Source organism: Octopus sinensis, linkage group LG26 (assembly GCF_006345805.1).
Source record: "Octopus sinensis linkage group LG26, ASM634580v1, whole genome shotgun sequence".
In the NCBI taxonomy this organism is placed as follows: domain Eukaryota; kingdom Metazoa; phylum Mollusca; class Cephalopoda; order Octopoda; family Octopodidae; genus Octopus; species Octopus sinensis.
In genome coordinates, this window is record NC_043022.1 from 10,350,030 (window position 1) to 10,376,703 (window position 26,674).

The 26,674-nt window shown below is 38.8% G+C and overlaps 1 protein-coding gene across 3 annotated transcripts; it reads right to left on the reverse strand.

Annotated features, from left to right (window-relative positions):
- Positions 1–579: 579 nt before the first annotated feature.
- LOC115224730 (ankyrin-1-like) lies at positions 580–26,443 on the reverse strand. 3 transcript variants are annotated; one of them, XM_036513580.1, is made up of 8 exons: positions 26,083–26,443; positions 19,008–19,127; positions 14,480–16,023; positions 13,418–13,454; positions 10,757–10,929; positions 5,523–5,668; positions 3,573–3,644; positions 580–1,183 (listed from the first exon to the last, which is right to left on the reverse strand). In XM_036513580.1, the coding sequence occupies exons 2-8, from the start codon at positions 19,089–19,091 to the stop codon at positions 978–980; spliced, it is 2,262 nt and encodes a 753-aa protein (XP_036369473.1). In that variant the 5' UTR covers positions 19,092–19,127; positions 26,083–26,443; the 3' UTR covers positions 580–977. The 3 variants fall into 3 exon arrangements, with proteins under 3 accessions (XP_036369473.1, XP_036369474.1, XP_029651461.1); XM_036513581.1 differs by having other exon boundaries at positions 19,008–19,094; positions 26,081–26,443; XM_029795601.2 differs by having other exon boundaries at positions 19,008–19,124; positions 26,081–26,443.
- Between the last annotated feature and the right edge of the window lie 231 nt (positions 26,444–26,674).

Consider the following 26,674-nt stretch of genomic DNA (forward strand, 5'->3'; position numbering starts at 1 on the left):
CAGTTGAATTAATCAACTGCAGTATTTATTATTGAACGTTGCTTACCAACCACATGGTAATAAGTACTTATAAATGACAATGGTAGTGTTTGAGCAAGGTGCTTGGAATTATAGTTAAAACAACACAACAAATAAAGGTTTTAAAGTTTGCTTTTTATTTCAGTGTTAATCTCTGTTTGATAATCTACTGCATGAATTAAAATAAAATATATCTTAAGAAGTTGATGAGCATGACTTTGGCTCTGGCAACATTATAATTTCCTGGTTCCAAATGAGTCAGGTACAACAACAAAAAAATTAGGGGTACAAAAGTTGCAATTGACTGCTACACTTTATTCAAATGCCTAAATGAAAGATGGTACATCTTGAATGAACTTGTCAGAATATATATATATATATATGTGTGTGTGTGTGTGTGTGTATATATATGTGTGTGTGTGTGTATATGTGTGTGTGTGTGTGTGTGTATATATGTGTGTGTGTGTGTATATATATGTGTGTGTGTGTATGTGTGTATATATATACATGTGTGTGTGTGTGTGTGTGTATGTATATATATATATATATATATATTGATATTGGTTCCTCGTGCAGTTGGAACTTGATTATGTGTGCTGGATGGAACAAAACAATATGTCAAAGCTCTCTGCTGAATAACTCTCCTGTCTCCAGACCAAAATCTGAACTCAATCATGCATTCCACCTCACTGAAGAATAGCGGAAAAAATTCTTCATTTTAAAGCTGAAGGTGGGCTCCAGTGAACAAACACAATTTGCCTGCGCTTGGCTGGTCTATCACCTGATGGGACTGGATAGCCCACATAAAGCCAGAAAAACTCAACCATCAAGTGACTAGGTTGTGTGACCATTTGTAGCAAACACACGTATGAGCTGGTGTTGGGGTATTTAAAGCAAAACAACCGAATGATAAATATAATTCTGCTGCAATATAATCATGAGCAATATTTATATCAAAGTTAGCTTTTGAGTGAAAATAGATATTTAATTGCTTGAAAACACTCTGCTTCTTCTAGAGCATCTCTCAGAATACGAAATTTGCTTCCCTTTGAATTACAACTCTTAAACCACTTCTTTAACATTCGGTAACTCTGTTCTTCCGGATCACTAGGAAAGTTATTCTCAATTGCTGCCAGTTCATCTATTTCAATTTTTAAGAAAATCCCTGTAAAAGATGCATGGAAAAGAAACTGTTACAACAACAACAACAACCAACATTAATGCAGCAAGACAGCAGTCCCCAACTTTTTTTGCCCAACGGACAGATTTCAGGCAAGACAGTTTTCCCACAACCCCAGGGATCACATGCATTACAAAACACAAAGTACATTAAATACAATTTAATTATTACATACTAGCATTATGACCCATCTTTGCCGGGTCATAGTGCTAGTGCATGTATATATGTGTACATATTACATGTACATCTATATATATACATCTACACATAAAATACAAAATACAAAGTTATATCTTGATATCGCTAGTGATAACAATACTGAAAATATAACAGACTGGAATTGTATGACTATTCCATTTCTGCACGCTAATTTTATTTTTAATTTATTCCCATTCATGTGAAACCACTTATTCAAGTTCAAATCCTTGATGCAATTTTATACCAATTTCTATTTTTACTTTTGTTATGATACAATTGTATTAAACTTTAGTTTGATTTTAATTATTACTTACTACATATAATTCAATTGTTATTATTATCTCTAATTTTTATTGTTAAAGTGAAAGTATCTGACATAAAATAGAGAAATGTTTTTGTTTCACTTTTAACATGTAATACTGAAATAGTGGAGAAGATATGATATTGCTGTGGGCTCGCCCTAGGCAAGAAGTTGAACATTTTTTTTTGCCCATGAAACTACATGGCATGTATAAAATTTGAATGAAATTGGTTGTGTAGTTCTCAAGTTTTAGGGAAACACACAGACAGACAGACACTTTCTCAGTTATATATATAGAGAGATAAAGTACATACATATCTTATACATATATAATACACATATGCATATATAACTTATTTAATGCATATATATCATGTATATGAGGGCCGACTGAAATGCTCAGAGGCTGATCAAGATACACTCCTGGTATATGACCAAATGAGGTTTATTTTTCGTGGCCTATGCCAGGGGTGTAACCAGCCCACTTATGCGTACCTTTCCTTCATTGGACACTAAACTCTGCTTGCAAAGACCTGTTGAGGCAAGTGAAATCAAAATCGAAATCAAATTCGATGACTGGCATCCGTGCTAGTGGAGTGTTAAGAGCACCATCTGAGCATGATCATTGCCAGAGCGGCTAACTAGCTTCTGTACCGGTGGCACATAAAAAGCACCATTTGAGCATGATCGTTACCAGCGTCACCTTACTGGCACGTAAAAAAACATTCAAATGAGGTCGTTGCCAGTTCCGCTGGACTGGCTCCTGGGCAGGTGGCATATAAAAAACACCATTTGAGCGTGGTCATTGTCAGTACCGCCTGACTGGCACATAAAAGCACCCACTACATTCTCGGAGTGGTTGGCATTAGGAAGGGCATCCAGCTGTAGAAACTCTGCCAGATCAAGATTGGAGCCTGGTGCAGCCATCTGGTTCGCCAGTCCTCAGTCAAACCATCTAACCCATACTAGCATGGAAAGCAGACGTTAAACAATGATGATGATGATGAGTCCCTCTTGCTGTCCATACACTTCTTCCATCGGTGTTGCAGCACTTGGATGCCATTGATGAAGAAGCTTTTGTCTTGTTGCCCAAAAAAGTCATCAACAGCAGATATGAAGTCATTATCACTGTGATATTGGTTCCCAGCCAAGTGTCTTTTTTTTTTCAAGTTGGGGAACAGATGATAGTCAGATGGAGCCAAATCAGGAGAACAGCAAGGGTGATTAACCATTTCAAGCCACAGCCATACACAGCAGCCATTGAAACCAAGTACTTGTGTGCTGTAGCATTGTCCAGATGAGACAAGATCCCTTTCATCAGTTTTCCTGGCAATTTGGTCTTGGTAGCCTTTCATAACTGTCTCAGCAAGTTGATATAGTACACTCCATTGATGGCATGGCCCTTTTGAAGGTAGTCAATAAACACAATGCCTTTTACATCCCCAAAACTGAGAGCATCCCCTTCTTCCCGCAGATGAGTCAACCTTGGCTTTCTTTGAAGCAAGTGAGGCGGGGTGTTTCCACTTCATGGATTGTCACTTTGTCTCTGGCTCAAAATAATTAGGAGATGTTCAAGGAAACCAGCTGGATCTGCCTCAAACAATGTCAGTTTTTCCCATGATGTGATCAGCCTGATGCACTTTTGATCAGGTTTCATATGTGGCACCCATCGAGTAGAAACCTCCACCATACCAAGTTCATTGTGCAGAATACTCTAAACTCGCTCACAGGATATGCTCATAGCATTGGCTATTTGCTTTATAGTGAATTGCCTGTCATCCATCTCCATGTGGGGAACGCAATCAATGCTTTTCAAAAGCCTGCTTAAATGTAAAATTTATAGAAATAAGCAGTGTGTTGTAATTTTATACTTACCAACTTGCTGCCATTTATTTGGTAATACTTTTGCTATCTTTTGCAAGTCCCTTTTCTCCAGTTTGTGAGAATCTGCAAAAATATTTCAAAATCTTTCACATTATATTGGTTTCAAATTTTGGCACAAGGCCAGCAATTTTGGAGGAGGGTGTAAGTCAATTACATCAACACCAGCATTTGTAAAAAACAAGGCTTTCGTGTCAGCCTAGGGCTACAGTGGAATTCACTTGCTTAAAATGCACTGTGTTTGATGAGGGTTCCAGTTGATTCGTTCGCCAGAACAGCATGTACCCTTCATGTTGCTCTCTAGGAGATTCAGCACAGGAGGAGGAGACTCCCTTTGGTCATAAATAACCATGAGATTGCACCTTAAAAAGTTACCCTCCGAGGCACAATTTAGAGCAAGGTTGTTTATGGAAGACCAGCAGTCACCCATGCATACCGGCCTCCCCTCTCCACACCACTGATGTTATCCAAGGGAAAGGCAAAGGAGCCAATACAGCTTCGCAACTCATTTCTACAGCTGACTTAACTGGAGCAACGTTAAATAAAGTGTCTTGCTCAAGAACACAACATGCAGCCAGGTCCAGGATTCAAGCTCACAACCTCACGATCGTAAGCTCAATGCTCTAACCACTGAGCCATGCACCTTCATGTAATATAGTATAATATAATATATTTACAAGGCAGCAAACAGGTAGAATGGTTAGCATGCCAGGCAAAATGCTTAGCAGCATTTCGTCTGTCTTTATGTTCTGAGTTCAAATTCTGCCATTGTTGACTTTGACTTTCATCCTTTTGTGGTCAATAAAATAAATACCAGTAGAGTATTTGGGGGATGGGGTCGATCTAATCGACCCATCTCTTCCCTGAAATTGCTGACCTTGAACCAAAACTTGAAAGCAATATAATGTTTAACATACGTGTGCTGATGAAAGACCAGAGGCTGCAGTCCTCCAGTTTTACTAAGCCCTGTAAAAGAATTCAGAAGGTTGGGCCTTCAACCAGGCCTTTCGCAATATCCTTAAAATCAGGAACATTTCAGCACCCCTTCATGTATATATATATATATATATATATATATATATATATATTTATATACACACACATACAGGCAGATCAGATAATTATGATTTTATTCAACATACTCCTCTCTCAGATTCACATACTTATTGCAGCAGTCCTTTGGGTTTTCTAAGCCCTGTAAAAGAACTCAGAAGTTTGGGTCCCCAGCCAGTCCTTTCGCAATGCCCTTAAAGCCAGGACGTTTTCAGCACCCCCTCATATAATCAGAAGAACAACAGCCTATACACTAGGCCACATACCTTCACCTGACTATAAATCATGAAAAGACAGGGTAGTCACATCTGGAAAATCTATCTTCATAATTTTGCCAGATTATGACAAAACTGGAACTAAAACACAACACAAACCACATTATTTCATACTGCGACTGTGTGGTTAAGAACCTTGTATCCCAACCATATGGTCTTGGGTTCCATCTCACTACACTGCATTTTAAGCAAGTGAATTCCACTGTAGCCCTAGGCTGACACCAAAGCCTTGTGTGTTGATTTGGTAGATGGAAACTGAAAGAAGCCTATCAAGCATGTGTGTGTATATCTGTATGAGTATGTCTTTATTTTTCTATTTCGCCCTCACCATCACTTGACAACTGGTCTTGGTTTGTTTGCATCCCTGTAACTTAGCAGTTCAGTTGAAAGAAGACTAATAGAATAAGTATTAAGCTTAGAAGGCAAGCATTGTGGTCAATTTGTTCAACCAAGCCCTTCAAAGTGGTACCCAAGCATGTGGTACCCAAGTATGTGGTACCCAAGCATGTGGTACCCAGTCCAATGAAAGAAACAAGTAAAAAACAAAACCAATGCAAAAGATGTACCATTCAGTCGACGACCCACACAGACGAGAGATCATCAAATATTTCCTTACCGAATCCATTTTTGGTTGTTACTGGTTGTCGACACTGGGGACACTTTCTCAGTCTAATTTTAGAGCATTCCCTACATGTTCTTTTGTGTCCACATGGAAGGAATTTCACAGTGACCTGGTTATCTCCACACAGCACACATTTATCCCTGTAATAGCGTAACAGAGAATAAAATAGAATATAAAAACACAGTCTACCAACGACATGAATTCAAACCAAAAATGACATTGTGTATAAGTTTTACAGTGAATATTAAAATGTTAAAGGGGAAAAATTATACTGGTGTTTTTGTATTAAAGACTACAGAAATATATTTATGATACCACAATATCTATGTATATATCTGTCTGTCCATCCATCACCTAGATCTATTTATCTATCTTTCTGTCTATCTATCTATCTATCTATCTATCTATATATCTTTCTGTATCTATCTATCTTTCTGTCTATCTATCTATCTATCTATCAATCTATCTATCACCACAGGTGTGCTATTCCTGGACGTTATTCCTTCTCTGGACCTTTTCTTTCTCCTCTTTCTGATGGCTTCAGTGATACACACACACATGCATGCAGGTTATGTATGTATGTATGGCCTCAGTGACATGCGTGTGCGCACGCACGCACACACACGCCAACTTCAAAAGAATTTCCCTGATCGGATCTTTTCGGTTTGAACGGCAGTTTTTTAAAATAATTTCTAGGTAACTAAAAAATGTTAAACTTCGTATACTGGTAGAATGTGTTTATAAAACATCTTTTTTTCTTGGCTTTCTTGAGAAAATTCTGTAGTTTGTAAGGTCTTTAATTTCTTGCCTTTCGGCAATTTCAGCCAATCAATGACGTCTATTGAGGTGAAAACGATTTCTGCCGTAACATTTTATGGCGGCGTCATATGAAAATGTCCCCGTTTTTTATGAGAAAAAAGATACCCTGTGGCCATAAACTGAGGGGTCACTCGTAAACAGAGCTGGATAACAAAACCGTTCCCTATTTAGTGTCCACCCATAATTATGACTCTAGTTTCGATCTATTTATTGCATTTCAATCTGTTTTAGGGTTAGGGTTAGGGGTATCATTTTTTCTTCTAAAATATAAATAAACCCAATCTGTTTCTTAAACGAGGGACATTTTCATATTTCACTGCCAGAAAATTTTACGGCAGAGAATGTTGTCACCTCAATAGACGTCATTGATTGGTTGAAATTACCAAAAACAAACTACAGAATTTTCTCAAGAAAACCAAGAGAAAAAGATGTGGCAATCAATCTTTCGTCTCTAGTAAACCTTTCCGTCGATTTCCGTAAAAAACTTCTTTTTTTTTTTACATATGGGCTTGCGGGAACTTTTGAAGTAATGAGAGCGAAAGAGTCTAAGAGAAAGCGATTGTATGACGAGGGAAGTTCTTTTGAAGTTACCGTGCATGGGAAGCATTGATGTACATGTGTGTGTGTGTGTGTGTTTGATGGGGTGTGGGAGACAGACAGTATGTTGTGTAAATGAAGTGCTTCTGTTAGTGTGTGTTAAGAGACAGTAATGTATGAAAGAGAGAGATAACTGAAATTTTTTACTCGGTGTATGTGTATATGTATGTGTGTGTGTGTGTGTATGTATGTATGGCCGATTCAGTGTTTACATTATTTCGAGTTAAAACGAAAGATTACCTTTGCCTGTTTATGTAACGGTCTGCTATGTAGAAAATAATGAGGTTGACTCAATGGAATAATGACAGTGATCGAAGATATAGACAATTTTTTTTTATTTAATCGTTATACTATTGACGAAAGATCGCCAAAGATGTTTCATAAACACATTCTACAGTATACGAAGTTTAAAAGTGTTTAGTTACATAGAAATTATTTTAAAAAACTGCCGTTCAAACCGAAAAGATCCCCCCGATCAAATCGCACTTTCTCTCTCTCTTTTATGCCGACTTCAAAAGGTCCCCTTTCCCTCCAACCACATTTGTAAAAAAATAAATATTTTTTACGGAAACCACCGATGTTATTCAGAAAAGTACCATAAGCTAGCCGAAGTGTGGCTTTGAATTTGGATAATTTAATTATCGCATGTACAGACAATGCTCCTTCCGTGACTGGAAATCGTGAAGGATTTATTGCCCTGATTTAAAAAATGTCCTATCAGATTCAGGTGCTCTCAATTGTTTTCATTGTACTTTGCACCAGCAAAATCTGTGCTAAATCGGCCATTTTAATTAACACTCTGCAAAAAGTCACCAATATTGTTAATTATATTCGTACCAATGCAACAAGACATCGATAGTTTCGTAATATGTTGTGATTGAACGATGAGGTATTCACTGTGGATTTGCCGTATGAATCTAAAGTGCTTTGGCTCCCGCAAGGACAAGTGTTGGAAAAAGTTTTAACTTTACGCGAGCAGGTAATAAAATTTTATGAAGAACGAAATGGACAGTATGAATTATTAGCTGAAGATTTCTACAGGAATACTGCATTTCTTTGTGATATCATCTCAAAGTAAAATGACTTATTTATTTGCGAGGTAAAACAAAATCAGTTTATGACATGTGGCAAAAAAAATTCAAGCGTTTCGGAAAAAAAAGTTATGTTTTGAAAGATGTTCAAAATGAAATTTCAGGTGTACACTTTCCCCATTTAGTTAAGGTCGTTCATAACATGAAAAATTATATGAATCCGTTGATGAATATGCACGTGTTCTGGATTTATTAATTGAAGAATACAATGAAAGGTTCGCCGACGTTTCAACCACATCTAGTTGATGCCAAGGAGGCGCAATGGCCCAGTGGTTAGGGCAGCGGACTCGCGGTCGTAGGATCGCGGTTTCGATTCCCAGACCGGGCGTTGTGAGTGTTTGTTGAGCGAAAACACCTAAAGTTCCACAAGGCTCCGGCAGGGGTGGTGGTGATCCCTGCTGTACTCTTTCACCACAACTTCTCTCACTCTTACTTCAAAGGGCCGGCCTTGTCACTCTGTGTCACGCTGAATATCCCCGAGAACTACGTTAAGGGTACACGTGTCTGTGGAGTGCTCAGCCACTTACCCGTTAATTTCACGAGCAGGCTGTTCCGTTGATCGGATCAACCGGAACCCTCGTCGTCGTAACCGACGGAGTGCTTCCCAGTTGATGCCTGCAGGGTTCCTTAAAAGTTGCAGATGGAATTAATCGCGCTCTCAGAAGATGACATGTTAAAATCATTATTTAACCCTAAAAATAGATCCAGTTGAAGTATGGGAAACTGCAGTAGAATATCCAAGACCTGGTCGGCATGCACGAAAAATGCTGTGCTGCTTCTCTACGACATTGCTGCGAATTTACATTTTCGTACTTAAACAAAATCCCTTAAGGTCGCAGATTACGGATGTCCATCTAGAACATCAGCTTAAACTGTGAACCTCAATGCTACACCAAACATTGAAAGGCTTTCAGACAAAAAACAGCAACATCTTAGTCACTGAAAGGTGAGTTACGTTTAGAATTAACTATTTTAAAGATATTTTCAAATTAGTCATTTTTCTTTAGTATTGTGATTCACTACGAAATATGCATTAAAAATTTTTTAATTTAATGCGACCTCTTGACTTAAAAGATTTCCCCTCCTTGGGTAAATAATACACGCATCCTCCGTGGTCAAGTTGTAAGCATTAATCCCACCCGTTTTCGTCGTAGCAAACCCCTAACCCTCGTGTGTGCGTATTCTTTATCTTCGCCGGCTTTATTATCTTGAAGAGCTTTGAATACAAATCAGATGGCAGGATGCTTGTTAAGGGGACATTAACCAGACTAATTTCCACTAGTTCTTCCCTACTTTGGGAAAAAGGGAAGATTTCAGTTCCAGCTGTTTATTTAATTTCTGCTGATTTTATAAATTCCTGAAAGCATGTTTACATAAAAGAGGTTTAAGAATGATCGATATCCTGGAACATTTTGAATTCGTGTTAAACATGTCATTACGAATGAGTACCAGGGGCGTACATTCGGGTATGCGCTGCAAACCCATCAAAAATGGCAAATTCATTATGAATATTAACGTTACTCATAAGTTTAATCACAAATTATAAGGTAAAACTTTTGGGCAAGACTTTGTACCCCCCCCCAAAAAAAAAAACCACCCCTTCAATTTTTTTTCCTACACAAACCCCCGTTTTCGGCTACGGAGAATACGAATCTGCAAAAAAATTAGCAAAAATCGGCATTTTCAAACCCCCCCCCCCCCCCCCGCGCCACTTTTAACTTTTTTCAGAAATTTTTTTTTTTTCAAAATATGCGGAAAAATACGGAGATTATGATTCTGAAAAAAAATTTTTCTAGTTAGGGTTACGGAAAAAAGTGAAAAAAGATGAAGAAATGGGGGTGGGGGGATTACAAAATTCCGATTTTTGGCAATTTTCTGGAATCTCCATATTCGAAAACGTGGGTTCTTATTTTTAGAAAAAAGTGGAAATTTTACCGTTCAAACCGAAAAGATCCAAAACTAATAATACATTTTTAGAAGTCAGAAACAAAACTTAAGTCAGGTCAAATTTACCAAATTTGCTCAGTGAATTTTGTGAGGTTTTTGAACATTTTACGTCTCAAAGAAGAAGAATAGAACTTAAGTAATTTAAGTGTGGCACATAAAAAGCACCATTCGAGCGTGATTGTTACCTGCGTCGCCTTACTGGCACTTGTGCTGGTGGCACATGGAAAACAACATTCAAGTGTGATCGTTGCCAGTGCCGCTGGACTGGCTCCTGTTCAGGTGGCACATAAAAAGCACCATTTGAGTGTGGTTGTTGCCAGTACCACCTGACTGGCCCTTGTGCTGGTGGCATGTAAAATCACCCACTACATTCTCAGAGTGGTTGACATTAGGAAGGGCATCCAGCTGTAGAAACTTTGCCAGATCAGATTGGAGTCTGGTGTAGACATCTTGTTCGCCAGACCTCAATCAAATCGTCCAACCCATGTTAACATGGAAAGCGGACGTTAAACGATGATGATGATGATGATTTTTCACTGTGTGTCCTGAAGAAAATCATGGCTTATGTTAGAATGCTTTTAATTTATAGGGTATTATTACGCTTACTTTGGTGTCGTATATCTGTCTCCCAAGTGAATTAATTTTACATTATTTAGATTTTGAATAGAAATATAGTTTGTATGCCTTGAGTAATACTATTGTTAGTCATAGTATGGTGAGTATGACACCACACCCAAAAATAACAACCATCTTACGTCACTGCTGAACACTTACTCAGGTGAGAAAAATCCATTTATTTTCTTCTTAAAATCTGGATCTTTTATGATGTCAAGTGGTGTCACATTGCTGTAGTTTTCATAAACTTTATTTCTTTTATCTGTTAGAAAGCGTTCCACTACTCTCCCAGGAACTTTGTCTTCCTTACTCAAGCCAAGTTTGGAGCAAAACTATAAAAGATGAAATATAAAACAATGGGTATTAATTAGACTGCAATATACAATTAGCCTTTTAGCATTTAAATGGGTAACACCTGGCCTAAATATTCTACCTGTTTTACATTCGAAGAAACTAGATCCAGCTTCTCACACCTACCCTACAATGTCATTCTAAGAATACAAAAAAAAAAATCACATTGTTAAAATCTCAAAGCTACAAGATAATGAGTGATTAATTTGAAACAACATGAATAAATAAGCATTATCTGACTGAATAACCTGAATGCTAAAAGGTCAAACTGACCTTATCCAGCCCAGATATTCCCGTTTTATGTTCAAACTGGCCAGATCTGGCCTCTCACACTTACCCTTCAATGACATTCTATAAGTAAACAAGCATGTTGTCGAAATGCCAACGCTATGAGATAATGCATGATTCATTCAAAACGATGGGAATATATAATCATTATATTTGACCGAGTAATTTGAATGCTAGAGGGTTAAACTAATCACATCTGGCCCGAATATTCAACCCGCTTCATGTTCAAAACAACCAGATCCAGCCACTCACATCTACCCCGTGACACCATTCTAAAAATAAACAAACATAGGCGTAGGAGTGGCTGTGTGGTAAGTAGCTTGCTTATGAACCACATGGTTCCGGGTTCAGTCCCACTGCGTGGCACCTTGGGCAAGTGTCTTCTACTATAGCCTCGGGCCGACCAAAGCCTTGTGAGTGGATTTGGGAGATGGAAACTGAAAGAAGACCGTTATATATATATATATATATGTGTGTGTATGTTTGTGTGTTGTGTTTGTCCCCACCAACATCGCTTGACAACCGATGCTGGTGTGTTTACGTCCCCGTAACTTAGCGGTTCGGCAAAAGAGACCGATAGAATAAGTACTACTCTTACAAAGAATAAGTCCTGGGGTCGATTTCCTCGACTAAAGGTGGTGCTCTAGCATGGCCACAGTCAAATGACTGAAACAAGTAAATGAGTAAACATAATTGAAATCTTAAAACTACAAGATAAAGCACAAACAACTACAACTATTTGAATATATAAAAATTGCATTTGACAGAGTAAACTAAACAGATAACCTCAATACACACCCACACATAAATATATGTGGTGGACTCCCCTGTCGTAATCAAGGGATGAGTTTCCCAACTTCTTGCTGAACACCCTCTACATATGATTTTTTTTTATGGCAATCAATATAAGTTTGATATATAAGTTTTATTAGAGGTTTATGTTAACCTCATGAAGGGATGGTTTCTTCCTAGGAAACTTAGCAGTTTGGCAAAAGAGACTAATAGAATAAGTACTAGGCTTGCAAAGAATAAGTCCTAGGGTCGATTTGCTCGACTAAAAGCAGTGCTCCAGCATGGCCACAGTCAAATGACTGAAATGAGTAAAAGAGTAAAGAGTATATATATATATATATATATGAGTGGACAAATGAGAGAGAGGGCACTCAACATATCTATTGGGAGTTACATGTATTATTCAAAACAGTTTGACTCGGATTCCCTGCTACTTCAATGATGTGACTGTTTATTTTGGGAACAACATTGTGAGTTAGGTGTAAGAAGCCAGTGTTGGTCAGCATGAACATAAAACAGGTAGAATCTTTGGATCAGATATGGCCAGTTTAACCTTTTAGCATTCAGACTTCTCCCTCAAATATAATGCTTATCTGTTCACACTGTTTTGAATTAATTTGGATGATGTGGTTGTTTATTTTTAGAATGACATTGTTGAGCGGCTGACCTGATCTGGTGTGAGAAACTTGATCGGGTCAGCTTGAACTCAAAACTGGCTGAATATTTGGGCTGGATATGGCTGGTTTAAATGCTAAAGGGTTAAAAATGGTATTGTCAGTTTGGTGGTCAGTTTGACTGTGGCTTCTGTCACACCACTGCCCTTGCCAAAGCCACCACCATCACAGCCACTGATACCATCATCATCATAATGTACTGTACTTCTTTATTGAAACTTTAAGGGCTGATATAGTGAATTAAGTCAAGCTCCTTCCCAATATATTGATGGTAAAAAAAAACGGGTAAAGAACCCCTTCAGTCATGAATGACCATGAGATTGCATCTAGAAAGTTCCCCTCCAAAGCTCGAATCTGGGCAAAGTTGTTTCTGGAAGTCCATGCATACCAGTCCCCCCTCTACACACCACCAATGTTGTCCAAGAGAAAGGCAAAGGGGCCGATACAGCTTGGCACCTGTGATGTTGCAACTCATTTCTACAGTTGAGCGAACTGGAACAACATGAAATAAAGTGTCTTGCTCAAGAACACAACACACAGCCCAGTCTGGGAATCGAACTCACTACCTCATGATTGTGAGCCTGATTTTCTAACTGCTGAGGCATGTACCTTCACTGTGGATGGTACTTTGTTTATAATAATATTGAAGGGCAATGAATAAGATCAATAAATCTATAAAATCACATAACTCTAGAGAATGTATGTGTTAACTAACCTGGGTGAGCATCAAGGCCACTACATCATAGTGTTGCCTGAAAGTTAAACAGAAAGATAACATTAAAACTAAAAGTTGCATTTTTACAGATATTGAGATAATTAATTATTAGATTAATAATTGATGAAAACAAACATAAACAAGAGCAATGTAAAAGCAAGGTTAACCTAGGTGGTATTTGAACTGAGAACTGGTCAGGTTCTGTCTTGACAGCAGAAACTATGAAGATGTTCGCTCCTTAATAAAGTATATTTATCGAGTTCCATAATGAAAAACCCAATATAATGACCTAAAGTGAGTTACAGAATAAAACCTTTTGATATTGGGTCACCTAGCACTGCTCCAGGTTGTATGATACAAACTTCATGGTTTAAAATGATCTAAAGTACATTCTTCCATCAAACTCTGATGCTTAATAATCACAAAGTTATTTTGATACATTCTTCATTGTTTTCAAACTTAACTGAAATGAAGGTTGCAGTGAAGTAAAATTCTGTTAACTGTTCATGAGTGTTGTGCATTCATTATATACAGCCAGGCGCGTGGCTTACTGGTTAGGGGCATTCGGCTCATGATCGTAAGGTCATGAGTTCAATTCCTGGTGGTGCGTTGTGTCCTTGAGCAAGACACTTTATTTCACGTTGCTCCAGTCCACTGAGTTGGCAAAAGTGAGTAGTACCTGTATTTCAAAGGGTCAGCCTTGTCACATTGTGTCACGCTGAATCTCCCTGAGAACTGCATTAAGGGTACACGTGTCTGTGGATTGCTAGCCACTTGCACGTTAATTTCACGAGCAAGCTGCTCCGTTGATCATATCAGCTGGGACCCTCGTCATCACGGAGTGTTCCTACTACACAGCCAGAACCCAACTCAATTACCAGTATCTCATCCTACTTCATCCTACGTCTATCTTGACAACAGAAACAAAGGCAGTATATTTGAACAGAAATTTGGTAACAAAATCATTAATGACTCTACAAAAACAAAAACAAACATTATTGAAAATATGAAATTAAAGAGAAAAGAAACAGATGTGAATATTCCAGATTCTTGTTGACTTACCCTAAAACTGCCAGATGTAGAGGTGTGCTACCATCGTTATTCATCACATTGACATCAGAAGTAAACTTTATCAACGTCGCAACTGTAGCAATGCGACCACCCCTACAGGCCAGGTGTAAAGGTGTGTTACCATTACTGGTCAGCACATTGATATCAGGTTTAAACTCCATTAACCGCTTTGCTATGAGATTATCTCCATGGTGACAGACCAGATGTAAAGGTGTAATGCCTTTCTTGTCTGCTACATTGATATTAGGTCTGGATTGTAGGAACACCTGTAGAGTATCACTGTGTCCACAATGACACACCTCATGTAGAGGTGTGTGACCGTACTTATTCCTTAGATTAACATTAGGTTCTGAAAGTATTAACTCTCTAACTGTGTCACTATGTCCACCTCGACAAGCCACATGTAGGGCTGTATCACCATATTTATTCGTCGCATTGACATCAGCTTTAAGCTGCATTAATACTTTCAGAATGTCCCTGTGCCCACCACAGCAAGTCACATGCAGCGGTGTATTGCCATTTTCATCCTCCGTATTGACATCAGGCTTAGAGGAAGTTGTCAACAACTTCACGATGGCAGTGTTTCCACTACCACAGGCCATGTGCAGAGGTGTGGAGCCAAACACATTCTGCGCATTGACATCAGGGGTAGACTTCATCAACAGTGCAACTAAACCACTGCATCCACCACCACAGGCCAAGTGCATAGGTGTGTTACCATCATTGTTTGTCATCCTGACATCATGTTTAGATGCTAACAACATCTCTACCATGTTGTGATGTCCTCCTAAACAGGCCAAGTGCATAGGTGTGTTACCATCATTGTTTGTCATCCTGACATCATGTTTAGATGCTAACAACATCTCTACCATGTTGTGATGTCCTCCTAAACAGGCCAAGTGCATAGGTGTGTTACCATCATTGTTTGTCATCCTGACATTATGTTTAGATGCTAACAACATCTCTACCATGTTGTGATGTCCTCCTAAACAGGCCAAGTGCAGGGGTGTGTTACCATCGTTGTTCTTCATCCTAACATCGGGTTCAGATGCTAACACCATCTCTACCATGTCATGATGTCCTCCTAAACAGGCCAAGTGCAGGGGTGTGTTACCCTCTTTGTTCACCGCATTCGCATCAGGTTTAGATTGCAGGAACATTTTTACTGCACTACTGTGCCTGCCACGGCAGGCCACATGTAGAGGTGTGTCACCATAAATATTTGCTACATTGGCATCATGTTTGGACTTCAACAACAACTCCACTATGTCAATTTTTTCACCTTCAGAAGCTACATGAAGTGGTGTGTTACTATACTTATCCCCCACATTGACATCAGGTGCTGACCTCAACAACATCTCCACCATTTCAATTTGTCCACGACCACAAGCCACATGTAGAGGTGTTCCTCTACACATTTTATCCACCAAATTGATATCAGCTCCACCTTGCAGCAACAGTTCTACCATGTCAACATTTCCAACACTGACAGCCCTATGTAAAGCTGTTCTACCTCCGGGGTCTTCTTCATTGATCTGAAAAAGAGACGTTAAAATGGTGTGAAGAGGAGAGGAAAAGTGTGAGTAGAAGTGAAATGGGAGGGAGAGTCTTTGAAGGAAGCAGGTGCAGACAGAGAAGAGCAGGTGAGAGAATTAGAATAACAAGAGGAAACAAGTGGTAGGAGAGAGAGAGAAGAAATAATAATAATAATAATAATAATGAAATTATTGTATACAGTGCTCAGGTGCACCACAACTTGTCAGAAAGTGCGTATAGAGTATATGCAGTAATGTACAAATGTTTGGAAAGTGAACAATGTATGAGTCAGATACATGCTTGTGTGTGTATGGAGGGGAGAAAATCACGTGTAGTGTTGGCGAATCTCAGAAAGCATGGAAATTTTGAAGGATGCAGGGTTCCGACAACTAACAACTGATGCCGGCAGTTTGTTCCATGCTTCAGCAACTCTCAGTGTGAAAAAATGTTTCCTAAAGTCATGGGAGTTGTGCTGTTTTCTGACTTTGTAAATATGTCCACGGGTGCTAGACGGGTGGAGTTTGAAAAGGTGCTCAGAGTTATTGTTTGTAAGATGGTTGATAATTTTATGGGTGTCTGCCAAGTCAGCTGCCAGACGTCGGAGTTTCAATGTGTCCATGCCCTGGGAAGTAAGGCGTTCAGAATATGGCAAATGCCTGATGGAGGGTATTCTTTTGGTTGCACGTCGCTGAACGGCTTCCAGACGATTGATATCCTGGGCAAGATAGGGGTTCCAGACCGGTGATGCAAATTCCAGGTGAGGTCTTACCATAGCTATATATAGCTTACCAAAGTTATATAAATGTAAGGGGAAGAGTGAGATAGAGAAGTAGAGGGAGAGAAATCTAAGGGAAGCTAAAACAGTCATACTTTTATGTGTGTGTGTATTTATTTACATATACATAAGCACACACACACATCCAGTTTAGACAAGATGAATGTTCTTTAGGAAAATTGGTATTGCCGAAGAAATATTATTGTCGTTTTTCCATTGGTTAATATAATTGCTCATATAAGAATTCTAAGAGTTATTTAAAGAATATTTGTATGTAATTTTGATTCTTTAAATAACTCTTAGAATTCTTATATGAGCAATTATATTAACCAATGGAAAAACGGCAATAATATTTCTTAGGCAATACGACATTACATCATATTGCCAGCTACCACAGATTGGCGCCTTATTTAAGAATGGCTACTTGCTACAGTTCATACATGATAGTCAATTGAGGAATGATTGTCAAGCACACAGAAAATGTACATTAACAGTTTGTTTATCTCCCGTTTTTTCAGCTACTACATGATTTCAGGTGAACTGTCAATGGCGTTAAGATTAAAGCATAAAGATTGAAGTTGTAGTTGTGGAAACCTTAGCTGATGTAGAGGACTGGCAGGCATGTGAATATTGGAGAAGAGTTTCCTGTATCATGATAATTCATGCAGTGTAGCAAAACGCTGACATCATGATTGCTGTTCAGTGCTCTGTGAATACTGTAAAAGGCTGTGAGATGTGACATGGGCAGCTGCAGCAAAGACTATGAAGCCATGGCCAGGAGTAAGGAACACAGTAGGAGTTCTAACTGTGTCTGCACATGGGAATTCATCCAACAACTGATGAACAGGGCCTTAGGCTCAATTCAGGTGGCTATGTGAAGCTACTGAAAGACTGTGGTCAAACCCTGGCTGGAGAAGAATGCTGCTGGAAGGCCATGTGTGTGACAGTCGGATTCAACTCCTTGTCATACCTATGGAAAGAGTCAGAAGTGTTTGTCAGAGAATTTCTTTGACTTCACCAGCCCCTACTTCTAACCTGTTAATTCCTCCAGTTATAATCCCATGGATTACTATGTGAGGGGCACAGTTGACAAAGCCACCAACCCCTCTGTCTGCACCACTACAGCTAAGCTGGTGGCCAAGATCAGGAAGTTTGAAGACCTTCCCAGGGGCACAGTGAGAAGTGGCCATGGTGTAAGCTGAGGGCAGCTCCTGGCCATAATGTAGTTGACACTTTCTGATTTTTAAAATACTGTAATTGCTGGATGGGGATCTATCCTTTAATGCAAACTGTCAAATTTAGCCCAAACACCCTGTCTGTGTGTGTGTGTCTGTGAAGGTGCATGACCTTGGGGTTAAACTGTTGTACTCACAATTGCTAGATTGTGGGGATTGATTCCCTGATTGGATGGTGTATAGTGTTCTTGAGCAAGACGCTTCATTTCACATTACTCCAATCCCCCTTTCGAGTAAGGAGGAATGTTAGCCTGCTCACTTAGCCGGGGTGGCATCGTTTGAAGGCTAAAACAATGCAAAACGCATTGTGACCAGTAATGTGTAACATCTGATAGCCTGGTTGGTCATGTGATATATGTCATCGTCAGCATCATTTAATGTCTGTTGTCCATGCTGGCATAGGTTGGATGGTTTGACCAGGACTGGCAAATTGGTACCAGCACAGGTACCATTTGTGCAACACTGGTATCAGCGATGACTGCACTTTTACTTGGCTTGATGGGTCTTCTTCTCGAGCATCACATAATGCCAAATGGACTCAATCATTGCCTCCGTGAGGCCCAGTGCTCGACGCCGGGCATAATATCACACACACACACACACACATATGGTGATGATGATGATGATGATGCTTATTTGTTTGTTTGTTTATTGAGCGAAGTGGTCTTCGTCCCAGAGCTCACAAGATCGTGCCTCACAGTGGGAGAAGTCTGAAATGTGGTCCTTTGCTATTCGTAAGACCTGCAAAAGAGAAAGCAGGTCAACCCCCGACACCGAGAGCATCGAAGGATGGATGAATGCGCATCCAGGCCCAGCGGTTGTGTAGGAAGTAGGGGTGATGATGATGCTGTCGCTGATGATGATCTGACGGGAGGATATAACTGAAGGTGGAGGACAATATGAAACATCACACTGGTTTGACATTGATTCATATAAAAAGACATACAAGTCAAAATGTGAAAAGACAACTTACTGCTTGTTGATTTTCTGCAATAAATTGCTCAACATATTTAATGTCTCCTTTCATAACCCCGCATAAACTCTTGTAAAAGGCCATGTCCTGAATGTATCAAAAGATGAATAAAATATGCTAGAAAGAGATAGAAATAAACAATAATAATTTAAAAATTAGTTATAGCAAATTATGTAATGAAGGCTGTGTGGTAAGAAGCATGCTTCCTGACAACATGGTTCCGGGTTCAGTCCCACAGCATGGTACTTTGCAGGTGTCTTCTACTGTAGCCTCTTGCTGACCAAAGCTTTGTGAGTGGATTTGGTAGACAGAAACTAAAAGAAGCCCTTTGTATATATATATATATTTGTGTATGTGTCTGTGTTTGTCCCCCTGCTATTGCTTGACAACTGATGTTGGTGTGTTTACGTCCCCAGAAGTTAGCAGTTTGGAGAAAGAGACTGATAGAATAAGGGCTAGGCTTACAAAGATTAAGTCCTGCAGTCGATTTCTTCAACTAAACGTGGTGCTCCAGCATGGCAGCAGTCAAATGACTGAAACTAGTGAAAGAGTATACATAAGTGCAGATGTGGCTGTGTGGTAAGAAGCTTGCTTTGCAACCACTTGGTTCTGGGTTCAGTCCCACTGCATGGCACCTTAGGCAAGTGTCTTCTACTATAGCCTCGAGTTGACCAAAGTCTTGTGAGTGGATTTGGTAGATGGAAACTGAAAGAAGCCTGTCGTATATATGTATATGCATGTATCTATGTACGTGTTTCTTTGTGTCTGTGTTTGTCCCCCAATCACCACTTGACAACTGGTGTTGGTATGTTTATGTCCCTGTAACTTAGCAGTTTGGCAAAAAGATACATAGGCGCTAGTGTGGCTGTGTGGTAAGAAGTTTGCTTCCCAAGCACATGGTTCTGGGTTCTGTCCCACTGCATGGCACCTTGCAGATACAGAAAACGTTGACTCTAAAAACATCCCATGAAATATTCTTGGTGAACACTGTGTGATGAGGATGCTGATGTTCTCTTGAAGTGTTTCAGTTCGCAAAGCAGTGTGCCAGGAGAAATTGCGATATTGTTGGAAAGAAGGATATTTGCATGGATGATGGTTCACTTGCAGTTAGTGAATCTGCAAAGAAAGAGGCTCGGAAGTGCCACTATGAAAGGCTACTAAATATAGAGAACTCATGGGAGAAGCGGGGTCTAGCTAATGAGGTTTCCAACAGAGGGACCAGCAATCGAAATTGACAGGGGCATGGTAGATAAAGCCATAGGATATGAAGACTGGGAAAGCTCCTGACCCATCAGGAATAACTGCTGAGATACTTAAAATATCTGGTGGTGTGGGTTATGGTCTAGTTAACCATTTTGTTAATCAAGTTGTACACGAGGGAATCCTACCTAATGACTGGTTTGGCAACTCTGTAATCAACTGCTATAAAGGTAAAGGTGACGCCTTAGAGAGAAATAATTACAGAGGTATCAAATTGTTGGATCAGGTGATGAATGTTACGGAACAGGTCTTAGCCCAACAAATTAAGAAGAGACGTTATCTAGATGAGATGCAGTTTGGTTTTCTGCTAGGGAGAAGCACCACTGATGCTATTATATTCCTGGGAAGGAAGCAGCAGGAGAAGTACTTAGCCAAAAATAAACGTTTGTACTTGGCTTTTGTTGACATGGAGAAAGCCTTTGACAGGGTCCCTCACTTCCTTATCTGGTGCCATGCAGAAGCTAGGGTAGATGAGTGGTTGGTGCACCCATACCAGTTGCACATAAATGCATTCATGTCAGTGGCATGTAAATAGCACCCATTACATTCTTGGAGTGGTTTGCATTAGGAAGGGCTTCCAGCCATAGAAACCATGCTAAATCAGGCAGGAACCTAGTGCAGCTCCCAGGGTTACCAGTTTCAGTCAGACTGTCTAACCCATGGAAAGGGGACACTAAATGATGATGATATATATATACGTATATGTATGTGTGTGTCGTCATCATCATATATGTCGCCATGATAGATCGTTAGCTACTTCACATTTTTTTTCACTCCTTGTTTCTCTCCTTGTTTTTTCTGTGTACCTTTCTGTAGAAGAGCGTAGGCTCGAAACGTAAAAGACTTTTTCTATTCCTGAGCGTTATACTAATACATCTGTTTGTTTTGTACACCACCTGTCTTCGTCTTTTATTTTTTCGTAAACTTTCCCTATATATATATATATATATATATATATATATATACACACACACATGCATATTTATAAATAAATATACTTACATACATACATGCACATACACACACACACATATATATATACTTAATAAAAAAACACATATATCAGAAAGAAGCACATTTAAAAAATAGAGCAGTAATTATTACAATAGAGTTCTGAGCATTTCCTCACGTCTGCAACGTGGCTATCTTTAAATAGCCACGTTGCAGAGCCTGACGAGCTGTCCATAAGGCTTTAGCTTTGTGGGTGTAAAACCTTGGGTAATTCTTTATAAAATTTTGTTGTTTTATATATATACTAGCAGTATCGCCCGGCGTTGCTCGGGTTTGTTTCGACCCTTTAGAATTGGAATTTTTGAAAAGTAAAAATTTTGCATTATGTAGCTTATTATTCTCTTTAAGTGAACATTTTTCTGGTTGAAATACACTGAAAAATAGCAACACAGCAGTAAAAAATTCGTAAAAAATAGGGATTTTCATAGAAGAAAAAGCACCTTTTTGATGTAAATAATTTTTGGTGTTAACATGTTCCGATTTGAATTTTTTCTTCTACGGAAGGAAGAGCAAGCCTTCTTCTATCATACTCTCAATTTTGGTCAACTTGCGCCGCAGGGTCTCGGAGGAGATAGTGTTAGTTGAAGGCTACCAAACCTGCCATACACAGACAACTTCAGCTTTATATATATATATATATATATATTATATATATATATATATATATAGAGAGAGAGAGAGAGAGAGAGAGAGAGAGATATGCATACACATATTATTATATATTATATTATGTGTGTGAGCATTTGTGTGCACAGCCACACCATGATTCAACAAGTGAGCCTCTCATGGTCACAGAACCAGCTAGAAAAACAGCTTACCATTGTTGTTATTGATATGTCGTGTCTGAATAAAATACAGGAAAATTAGGGTTACGTGTCTGATCATGTGTTATGCTGTGTGTCTCATGACAATCCTTTCATTCAACAAAAACTAGAACATACACCTGCTGACACTTTTATACACAAACACATTTATATCTCTCTCTATATAAACGGCAGTTTGTCTGTGCGTGTTTCTGTGTGTCTGTTTGCTTGTACCCTCACCCCGACCACGGCTTTCAACCGATTCTAATGAAACTTGACACACACATAGCCCAATGTCATAATTCAAAACTAACGCAGCGAAAATTTTGAAAAGTTCCCCCAGTTCTGAAAAAAATCGATAAATTCGATATGGGGTCGAGAATCAGAAACACGAACCACAAACTGTCTAGGGGAGGCAACTCCACCTTTTTTAAATCTCAAAAAAAATTTACCATCATTTTTTTTCCATTTTTTTGCTATTTTTTGGCTATAACTCTCTAAAGATGCTTTATAGTTATTTCCCTTACAAACCTGAGCAACGCCGGGCGATACTGCTAGTATATATATATATATATGTGTGTGTGTGTGTGTGTGTGTGTGTATATATATATTATGAGAGGTTACTGAAAAGTTCCTGGCTTTAAGGATGTTGCTAAAGACATGGTTGGAGGCTCAACTTTCCAAGTTCTTTTACAGGGCTTAGAGAAACTCAAGGACCACTGCAATAAGTGTGAATCTGAGAGGGGAATATCTCTATATATATAAACGGTAAAATGTCTGTGTGTGTGTGTCCTTTATACAAATCCACAATTCTTCAGTTAGAGGGCTCGCACTTTCTATGGTCATTTAAAACCGTCCAAGGGTGGTCGTGCACATCTTTACATTTCCCCAGTCACCCTGCAAAGCCATTAAAAAATCAATAAAAGTGACTTTTTTTGTGAATTTTCTATCCAAAACCCTATCAAAATGCCCGAAACTTGATACGCCAATTGAATGCCAGCTAGCTGTATATGATTGATCGGAGATTTGGACAGTACTCATGTGTATGTGTGCACGCATGCAGCTGTATATGCATGCACTAGCACCATAACCCGGTGTTGCAGGGTCATAGTGCTAGTATTGAATAAAATCATAACTGATCTTCCTGTATTCTGTTTTACCCAAAGCCAGGAACTTTTCAGCAGCCCCTCGAAATTGTTAAACTATCAAGTGCAGGCCATGTCTGTGCGGGATTAAGTGGTTCTCTTTGCAGTTGTGGTCCACTTGACCCTTTATCCTAGAAAAATAAGTACCACTTGGGCATTACTCTCCTTCCCTCTACTCTTACTAAAACTTCAATTCCTTCATACCCTCCCACAACTTTCAACCATTATCAACTGAATACCCCTAAATTCTGTGTATCTCTGTCCCTCTCTCTTTGTCATTTAGCAATAGCTAAAGATTCCTATACCCAGGACCTATGTCTAATTAGCTTGTATGCTTTTATTTTTCTTCACCCTTTCTTTTGCTTTATTTGTTCCTTCTTTATCCTTAATTTATATTATGACCTCTCCTTACTTCCCACTGCTCTAAGCCTACTATAATAAATTACCACCTACACCTCCACTCCAGTCTACCTATGAACTAGTCTCACCTGGGTCACTGACCTTAAATATCATATTACACATTTTTCAAGAACTGCATTCTTAACCTCAACATCCAACTCAGTTGGTCATTCTCTCATTTCATTGTCAGCTGCCACAGACTTCGGCCACATCCCTGCTGCATTCTTTGGATATTCATTTTGTATATTCTTTTACTTGTTTCAGTCATTTGACTGTGGCCATGCTGGAGCACCACCTTTATTCAAGCAAATCGACCTCAGGACTTATTCTTTGTAAGCCTAGTACTTTATCGGTCTCTTTGCTGAACCGCTAAGTTACAGGGACGTAAACACACCAGCATCGGTTGTCAAGCGATGTTGGCGGGGACAAACACAGACACACAAACATATACACACACACATACATATATACATATATATATACACGTATATATGATGGGCTTCTTTCAGTTTCCGTCTACCAAATCCACTCACAAGGATTTGGTCAGCCTGAGGCTATAGTAGGAGACACTTGCCCAAGGTGCCACGCAGTAGTACACACACACACACACACACATATATATGTATGTATATAAAATAACAAGGGCAGCTATATGCAATATAAAACCGAAAAGGTGCCCAAGGTGCCACGCAGTGGGACTGAACCTGGAACCATGTGGTTGGTAAGCAAGCTACTCCTATGCCTTTGCTTGTCAAATTATTTCTCATCTGATGATTATGGTCTTCTTTTATAATGGAGTAATCTTCTCATTCTTCTATTAAAAAGTTATGTCAGAAGCAGCTGTAATGAGCTGACAATTATCCATTGTATGTTAGTATCCACTTGACTGTAATACGCCAAGGGAATTTACAACTTGTCAGACACCCTAGAGTATACCAACAACGTACTATTCAAAGTAACACATGATTTGGATCAGCCCCTAGGTACTAAATACTCATAGGGTTGGTTTTCTATGTGTACACAACTGGAATATCCTATTTGACACTCACCAATCACAAGCCAGAACCACAAAGATTCAGCCCTACCTGGTGCATATCTTTTCAAGTACCTGATTCTATCTGTCTATCTGAATCTTATTTTACTATATATATATATATATATATATATAGGTGTAGGAGTGGCTATGTGTACCACACGGCTTACGAATCGCATGGTTCCGGGTTCAGTCCCTATGCGTGGCACCTTGGGCAAGTGTCTTCTGCTATAGCCTCGGGCCGACCAAGTCCTTGTGAGTGGATTTGGTAGAGGGAAACTGAAAGAAGCCCGTCGTATATATATATATAATATATATATATGTGTGTGTGTGTGTGTATGTCTGTGTTTGTCCCCACCGATGCTGGTGTGTTTATGTCCCTGTAACTTAGCAGTTCGGCAAAAAAGACCGATAGAATCAGTACTAGGCTTACAAAGAATAAGTCCTGGGGTCGATTCGTTTGACTAACGTAAAAGAGAAAGAGTAAATATATATATATAACTTATAAATAAGGCCAAACGAAAAAATTTCTAATGCCAAATATGCCGAAAATTGGACGTATTGTCCATTTACCATATAATTTTTTTCCCCAGTATGCACGCTACTCGAAAAAAGTCCAACAGAAATCTCTAAAAATTCTGGCCATTGATAGAATTTTTTTTCCAAAAAATTTTATCCTACATTAGATATATATATATATATATATATATATTTACTCTTTCTCTTTTACTTGTTTCAGTCATTTGACTGCGGCCATGCTGGAGCACCGCCTTTAGTCAAACAAATCAACCACAGGACTTATTCTTTGTAAGCCTAGTACTTATTCTATCGGTCTCTTTTGCCGAACTGCTAAGTTATGGGGACGCGAAAACACCAGCATCGGTTGTCAAGCAATTTTGGGGGGACAAACACACACACACACACATATATATATATATATGACAGGCTTCTTTTAGTTTCTGTCTACCAAATCCACTCACACGGCTTTGGTCAGCCTGAGGCTATAGTAGAAGACACTTGCCCAAGGTGCCACGCAGTAGTACACACACACACACACACATATATATATGTAAATAAAATAACAAGGGCAGCTATATGCAATATAAAACCGAAAAGGAAAAATTCAACTGTCACTAATTGTGACGGAAGGTGGCAGGAAGCACTTATACTGCTAGAAATAAGAGCTAAAAACCCTTAGAGCTGCAAGAAAGCACATTTTCATATATTGACATATATAAACATACACACACACACACACACACACATATATATGTATGTGTGTTTATATATGTGTGTGTATGTATATATGTATGTATGTATGTATATATATAGAGAGATATATACCGCAAAATTACTGCATTTCTAATGCTTCTTTGAAATCACATAGGTCAATAAGTGAAATAAGAAAAATTGACAATTTACCTAAAAAAGGAGAATATTTGTCGTTGGTTCTATGTATTGTGTAGAGACCGAAGATTGCGATCTTTCCGTTCTTCCTCGGAAATCTGTGAGTTTTCCTTTTCTTATGTTCATTCTATAAAGACAGGATGTAAATACTCTGAACCAATAAAACTTCTCATTTTTCCTGTAACTTTTTTATTTATTTTTATTTTATTTTATTCTGTTACTTTTCTTTCCTACTTTTTCCTCTTCCCCTCTCACTTCTACCAGACCTGCCACCATACACCTCTTCAAACCCATAACTCCTATCTTCTATTTTTACAAATTCTATTCATCTCTTCACAAATGTATTTACTTATTAACATATCAATTCTACTGCATATTTCTTATCCTTTCTGCTTAGTATGTCATATCTACACTATAACAAAGTAAATGTAATGAATAAACAGTGTACAGAGGCTTAGAAGCTGGAGTTAATTGTTAGATTTTTGAGTTAGTGTTCTAATTTGTTATGTCCTGCTAATGAGCTGAAATTACTAAGATATGCAAAACATTTGTAGCTTTTATTCTCCTCATAAAGTGTAATTAATCAGACAGAAAATATGTAGCTAGGTC

Bases quoted from the DNA above. Each gene is read 5' to 3' on its own strand.
- LOC115224730 (XM_036513580.1), bottom strand. From the start codon at position 19,091: ATGGCCTTTTACAAGAGTTTATGCGGGGTTATGAAAGGAGACATTAAA. The intron at 13,455-14,479 runs GTAAGTCAACAA...TTTAACTTTCAG, and splicing joins CTACATCTGGCAGTTTTAGG to GCAACACTATGATGTAGTGG. The intron at 3,645-5,522 runs GTAAGGAAATAT...ATATTTTTGCAG, and splicing joins AACAACCAAAAATGGATTCG to ATTCTCACAAACTGGAGAAA.